This window comes from Penaeus chinensis, chromosome 23 (genome assembly GCF_019202785.1).
Source record: "Penaeus chinensis breed Huanghai No. 1 chromosome 23, ASM1920278v2, whole genome shotgun sequence".
In the NCBI taxonomy this organism is placed as follows: domain Eukaryota; kingdom Metazoa; phylum Arthropoda; class Malacostraca; order Decapoda; family Penaeidae; genus Penaeus; species Penaeus chinensis.
Genome location: NC_061841.1, coordinates 17,058,382 through 17,065,881, shown reverse-complemented (window position 1 = coordinate 17,065,881; position 7,500 = coordinate 17,058,382). Strand labels below are relative to the sequence as shown.

Genomic DNA, 7,500 nt, shown 5'->3' with positions numbered 1-7,500 from the left:
AGAACAATGGTGTGTGCCAAGAAGCATACACTGAAGTGGGCCACAAGTGTATTTGTCCAGCTGGCTTTTCAGGTGGACTGTGTGAGAACACAGGCGAGGCTTGCTATCCAGGTGAGATAACTTGAATCACACATGATTACACAAGCTGAAGTAAATATAAATGCTACAACAGAGTGAGATGAAATTAAATAGGATAATAGGATAGTTTTGAAAAGTTACTTAGGGCATTTAAAAGAAAGGTTTTAGTTAGTCACAAGAAAGTGGGAATTATATGTCTGAAACCCATTCACAGTCCTAGCTTTTTTTCATTTCAGGTGTCTGTGGAACTGGTCGCTGTGTAAATAAACCAGGAGGCTTTGAATGTTTCTGTCCATTTGGCAAATTTGGACAGAGATGTGAGAGGGACATAATGATTCAGGAACCAGCATTTGGAGATGGATCCTATATTGCTTACCAAACACCAAGAGCACTTAAACGATTCTCTGTGGACCTTAACTTTAAACCTGAGGTGAGATGGTTATTTAGTTATAAGCATATGTACATATGTGTATATGTATTCATATATATATATATATATACATATATATATATAAATATATTTATAAATATATGTATGTATACACACACACACACACACAAACACACACACACACACACACACACACACACACACACACACACACACACACACACACACACACACACACACACACACACACACACACATACACACACACACACACACACACACACACAGAGGGGGGAGGGGGGGAGAGGGAGAGATTTTTTTATGTAGTGTGGTAAGTTCATTTTCATTTATTTCTTTTTCTTTTTGCAGAGCTTGGAGGATGGTTTGTTGATGTACTGCTCACAGAAGTATCGTGGAGAAGGTGACTTTGCATCATTAGCTATTCGAAACAAGCGCTTGGAGTTCCGTTTCAACACAGGAAGTGGCACTGCTACTCTGCAGAGTGAACCCTTGTTGCAGGATGAATGGGTCGAAGTAAGTCCCAGTGCTAGAAGAGCTGTTTGTACTGCCATCAGTAGGATACAGTGCAAGCTATTAAAGGCATTAGAATTGATAGTATATTTTATCAGTGAGATTATTAGATTATTAGATGAAAGCAAGAATTAAAAAAAAAAAAAAAAAAATTACTTGCTGACTGTTACTAATTTTACTGCCAATACACATATATATATATACATTTTTTTTTCAGGTACGTGCCAACAGAACTGATCGTCGTGGATCCATGACAATCAATGGAGGCCAAATGCAAAATACGGAATCCCCTGGTTCAAACAGAGGGCTGAATCTGATCACCCCATTGTACATTGGAGGCGTTGACAATACTCGTGTGGAAATTTCACCTGAAGTTGGAGTGGGTGATGGATTTAAAGGATGCGTTAAAGAGGTAATCATTCTCTTTCAGATATTTTTCATCTTGCAAAGATTGTAAATATAATGCCATACACAATGCTTTAAAACCTTTAAAAATGTGGAAATTATGATCTGATCTGGGACAATTTATCTTATTTCAAATCACCCTTTTCATAAGTCTCGTCAGGTTCGTAGATCCCGTTCATTTTTTAAAAATTACCTAATTGTCTTCTGGGAGACAAGGATGTTTTTCATGCAGTATACTTTTTCTATGTGCTATTCTCTCATACAGAAGTCAGAGTATAGTACACACAATTTGTTCATTTTGATTGTTTGCTTTTAGCAATAATTTCTTGGGTATTCTCACAGTCACTCATAGCATGTCTATGTAAAAACAGGCTCTACATTTGGCATTTCAGTCCACATGACATAAGAGCTTAGCTAATTATAAGATTTTAGTACTAAAGACTTCTTTTTAATGCATTTCAGATCAAAATCATGGACCAACAAGTTCGCATGGCAGAATCACTAGTGGACTCTGCCAATGTTGGACAGTGTGGAGGTGCCACCATTGCTTTCTGCAGCACAAACCCTTGCCTCAACAATGGACAGTGTTCTGAGGATCCAGGCTCACCACATGGATACTCTTGCTCTTGTCAAGAGGGATACAGGTGTGTTTTTTAGAGTTGTATGTGTGCTTTTTTGTGGGTGATACAGGCAGCTGTTTTTTTTTTTGTTTTGTTTTTTTTCTGGATTATCAGATAGGAGAAAATATTTTCTTACATGGTGTATAATATACTAGGGACTTTAGCTTTCATAAGCAAAGATTTCCATCACAGGTAGTCAGAAATATGATAAAGCTTTCTCTTGATATCCCAGTGGCCACAATTGTGAGATGGAGCCTGGTGTCTGCACCATTATACGACCATGCAAAAATGGCGCTTCATGTGTTGGATCAAGAAATGAATACTCCTGCAACTGTCCACTTGGTTTTGCTGGCCAGCATTGTGAACACAGTATGTATTTGTATTCTTCCTTTCCATTTGAGCTGTAAAGTTAGAGATTTTGTGAGAAATTAGAGTTTATACTGCACTTGTTTTGATGCCCTTATGTGCACCATGATTTATAAGTCACCATTTTGATTTAGAGTACAAATTAATTTTATTTACAAGTTTTAATTTTTGTAAGCTTTTCTCACACAGTTTGTGAATATCAGATAAGAAAAGAAAGTTAAGGACAAATACAGTTATCATAACATAGTGAACAAAGGAAGAGACCATTAATAAACCTCTTTCCGCCCCATAGATGTAGACATACGGGAATCAGCATCTTTCTCCGGGGATTCTTGGGTGGAGTTTGACAAGCTGATGCTGCCACAAGAAGATGGACAGGCTCAGAAACTCACCTTTGAATTCTCCACAATAAAACCTAATGGACTTCTTTTCTGGTACGGGCAAGAGCCAACAGTCCCTGGCCGAGGACAGGACTACATCAGTGTTGCCAGTAAGTGATTCCCAAAAGAGACTACTGTGCACAAAAGACAGATCATAAGAGTAAATGCCATAGAAGCATATGAAAGCTGACAGTAACCAAAAGTGTGTGTGTGTGTGTGTGTGTGCATGTGTATGTGTATGTGTTTGCATGTAGGCTATGTGTGTATGTATATATATATATACTTACATATTTATACATGTAATATATATATACTTACATACATACATACATATATATAAGTATATGTAAATATAGATTTATGTATACGCATATATATATATATATATATATATATATATATATATATATATATATACATATATATATATATATATATATATATATATATATATATATATATATATATGTATATATATATATATGTATGTATATATATATATATGTATATATATGTGTATAAATATATAATGTATATATGTATGTACATACATACATACATACATACTTACATATATATATATATATATATATATATATATATAAAATGTATATATATGTATATATTTATATATATATATATATATATATATATATTATATATGTGTGTGTGTGTGTGTGTGTGTGTGTGTGTGTGTGTGTGTGTGTGTGTGAATGTGTGTGTGTGTGTGTGTGTGCATTTTATGTGTGCAAGAATATGCAGATGTATGATATGTATATTTATGATTAGTATTTTGTCCCCTTTGTCAAAAACAGCTTCTTACCCTTCATTTTATTATCTTCCAGTTAAGGATGGAATAATAGAATTCACATTTGATGTTGGAACTGGACCAGCCATGGTAAGGTCACCGAGTCGTGTTGACGATGGAGAGCGGCACACACTCACAGTCGAGAGGGCTGGCAGACAAGGAGTACTTGAGTTGGATGGTTCAGTGCGTGAATATGGACAGAGTCCTGGAATTCTGCATATGCTGAATGCTGAAGGCAATATATATATCGGTAAGTAATGGGTCTTGAGTTCAAGAGATTTTATTCTGACTAATGGCTTCAGACATGAGCCCAACTCGGATTATAGGAGAGAGGGTCTATGATGCTCATATCTTGCATGACTGGATTGTTTACCTTTGTGTTTTACTAGTGTGTGACTTTTATATATTGTTCAGTGTTAGGTAGAAATCCCAAAAACCCAGGGGCTCCCTCATGGCATTTTATAAATATTTTCTGTATTTCTGATATACATGATAAACTTTTGGATGATATGAAAATTAAATATAAGCTCAATATTTGTGTGAAAAAAAATACATTACTTACAATGACAGTATATATTGCTTTTCTCTTTTTTTGTTTTATATTGCTCTGCATTATTTTAGCCTAGTGTATCACTGTACATTACTTGACTTGCAGGAGGAGTCCCGGACCTTGCGCTCATGACAGATGGAGTCTACACAACAGGCTTCCAGGGTTGCATTCATAGGTTGGCCATTGGCGAAGAACAGTTAATCAACTTTATGGATCGTGCGCTCTCTGGCATCAATGTAAATACTTGTCCAAGGTAAGATCTTTGGTTAAGAAAGAAAGAAATCAATAGAAATTCTAGCATAGGTGTTCCAAAAAACATTTTATTTATGACTTTTCCTTGTTCTAATTTATAAATGTATTATAACTTGTTCTCAAGCATTTAACAGACTGTCTTGTGAAAGGTAGTATGTAGAGACTGTGTTTTTACTGTTTTTGTGGAAGTTTTAGAATATTGTCATGTGTGTATAAAAGTAGATTAAATGCATAAGTCCTGTCGTATTTCAAGCATGTTGCCCTCATGTAAATGCAGAAAAAATATTGAGCATGCAAGATAACTGTTTAAATCCAGACAGTGCATAAAGCAGGTAGCTTTAAAGCAGTCCCTAATTTACCTAATGTAATTACTGATTACATTGAACTAGGTAGTGAGATGCCAGACAAAGCAGCTTAAGTGTACAATCCATTCTTGTTTAAGATATTGTATTTTGTATAGAAAATTAGAAAGAAAGCTTGTGACATTCAAAGCTAATATGCAATGCAAAAGCTTTGTTATTCTTTGTATATCATCTGCTTCTGCATTTATTGTCCTTTTGCATCATGCCCTTACCATTTAGAGTTAACCTGTCAGAATTAACTATATGTCCAAGGACGCCGCATAGCCCCTTTTCGTAGTACACCATGCTGATGACTGCCCTTGAATCCTCCATCCCTGGTCAAACAGCTCTAGTGGATGGAAGCACACCACTCAGGGACGGAATTCAGCCAGTTCTGGTGGGTGGAGCTCAGGCAGTTCTAGCAGCTGGAGCTCAAGCAGTTCTAGCAGCTGGAGCTCAGGCAGGTCTCATGGCAGGAACTCAGGGAGTTCTGAAGGTTGGAGCTCTCCAGGCTCCCAAGATCAGGGCAGTTCACGTGTTTTCAACAACTATGAGAAAAATCACTACACTAGGCCTGCTTACAACCACAGGACTTACAAAAGGACTGAGCAAACCTCAAGAAAAGTTTACAACTAAAAGGATACTCAGAAATGGCTTTGGTAAGGTTAAAAAAAACATTTTCAGAGAGTGGATTTTTTTTTTTTTTTTTTCTCCCCAAGTCTAAAATCCATTGGTAAGGAGTATTATGTTTATATTTCTTTAAGTAACAAGACAAGGAATAGCCTGCATACTGATTAGATAAAATCTAAAGTAATCCTGTTTCTTGCAGACACAACTTACAAAAAACTAAAACATTCATATAAGATAAACATATCCTCTGCACTCTACCTTCATAAAAAAAACATCTCAGAAGCATAAATTAAATATGTAAGATATCTTGTGAAAATTGTACTCAGAATTATATATATTCCAAAACAGAATGTATTAGTACAAATTTATCTTGTCATCCATTTTACACTTTAAAATGCTATGAAATGTTTATTTTGCTAATTCCATATAACAAAGAAGGAAGAGTAAATACTGGTCATTGTCACTGCATAAAAGTAAGGTGCACAGAGACATAAATCCTAATATTTTCCAGCATGCCAGATGTCATACACTAACTCATAGGTATACTGACAGCACATTATATCAAGCATAACACCATTGCCAGTCATTCAATAATCATATGTTTAGTTTTCTCTGCTTAAATTGCAGTTTGTGCTCCTATCTGTTGGTAAATGGTAGTGGCTCATAGTATCAGTTTCCACTGCAAGGTGTTAGGTGGTGTATCATTTCCTTTTATCATGTTTGTTTATTTATTTGACTGGCATGATTGTACAAAGAAGTAAAGAAAACTGTAACTTTAAAAGTTATGGCAAAAATGTCATATGAGCTTTATCTTTATATTGTTGTGTTATTTGACAATTGTGTATGTGCTTTTTTGATAGTGCCCTGGTTATTCATATTATTCATTTTGTTTTGTAGTTTACTTGCATTATTAGACCACTATAATAAGTGTTAATGGGACAGACTGTGATACCCATTTCGGTGAATTACATGTTACCTTATTTCTTATCTGTGAACTTTGCTGTCAGTAATTTGGTGTTCCTGTTTTGCCAATTTTTTTTTTACTTTCTTTCATGAAATACACTGGGTGAGTAGGTATACACTTCAGTTAGAAATTATGTTTCTTTTTTTTTTCTTTTTTTTTCTAAAATTAATTAATTATTGAAATACTATTAACATTATTATTTAAAAATTACTAACTTTCATCATCACTCCCTTACAACCACTAGGGTTACATGAACATTCATAACTGCAGCATAATGGATATCACAGCTTATGCCACCCACTGTAGGAGTGCATACCTGTAGCATGCATTTCTGTATGTTTATTGTCCCTTAGATATGATAACAAATATTTGCATCTCAAGACATCCAGAAGACTGATATAAATATTAGACTAAATTATGGAAAGGTATTTACAAAAAACAGAGCATTGTTGCCATAAACTCACATTTATTTGGGCATATTGTGTGGTCCCTCAGGGTTGGGCATCAGAGTTATAGCAATCCGGTATAAGCCTAATTCCAATATTCAATGATTTGACCATAACAAAAACTTCAGAAATAAAGAGGAAAGCACAAATTCATCTTTGATATTTACGATTATTTCACACCTGATCGCCATAACCTTTGCACCAGACATTTCAGACAGAGAGGGATCATTCTTCATCCATTAAAAGCCTCTTTATAAGAAGGTTAGATATTGTTTGTAGCATATAGAATGAGAATGATCATTTCTTGGCATAATGTGGTTCAGTCTAAAAGGATTAATTTTATTTCGTAATTATTAGGCACTGTACGACTTTTATGTGATACAGTTTTTACCATCATCTTTAAACTCTGTACCCTTTTTTCATATATGTGAAATGATTGTAGGAGTTTAATTACCTCACAAATCAAGTTGTATAATTTTCAGTCATGTAATTCCCTCTCTCTCTCTCTCTCTCTCTCTCTTTCTTTCTTTCTTTCTTTCTTTCTTTCTTTCTTTCTCTCTCTCTCTCTCTCTCTCTCTCTCTCTCTCTCTCTCTCTCTCTCTCTCTCTCTCTCTCTCTCTCTCTCTCTCTCTCTTTCTTTCTCTCTCTCTCTCTCTCTCTCTCTCTCTCTCTCTTTCTTTCTCTCTCTCTCTCTCTCTCTCTCTCTCTCTCTCTCTCTCTCTCTCTCTCTCTCTCTCT

At 35.2% G+C, this 7,500-nt stretch overlaps 1 protein-coding gene across 33 annotated transcripts in view; it reads left to right on the top strand.

The window, feature by feature from the left end:
* Window positions 1-7,500, top strand: part of LOC125037396 (basement membrane-specific heparan sulfate proteoglycan core protein-like) — a 362,744-nt gene that overhangs the window by 350,591 nt on the left and 4,653 nt on the right. For all 33 annotated transcript variants that reach the window (XM_047630535.1, XM_047630533.1, XM_047630526.1 and 30 more), the window contains 10 exons: window positions 1-111; window positions 315-508; window positions 839-1,003; window positions 1,218-1,412; window positions 1,868-2,049; window positions 2,258-2,394; window positions 2,684-2,881; window positions 3,617-3,829; window positions 4,235-4,382; window positions 5,070-5,381. The exon at window positions 1-111 is cut by the window's left edge and continues 43 nt beyond it. In XM_047630535.1, the coding sequence (XP_047486491.1) occupies window positions 1-111; window positions 315-508; window positions 839-1,003; window positions 1,218-1,412; window positions 1,868-2,049; window positions 2,258-2,394; window positions 2,684-2,881; window positions 3,617-3,829; window positions 4,235-4,382; window positions 5,070-5,358 (1,832 nt within the window). In that variant the 3' untranslated portion in view covers window positions 5,359-5,381. The remainder of the gene's footprint in view (window positions 112-314; window positions 509-838; window positions 1,004-1,217; window positions 1,413-1,867; window positions 2,050-2,257; window positions 2,395-2,683; window positions 2,882-3,616; window positions 3,830-4,234; window positions 4,383-5,069; window positions 5,382-7,500) is intronic.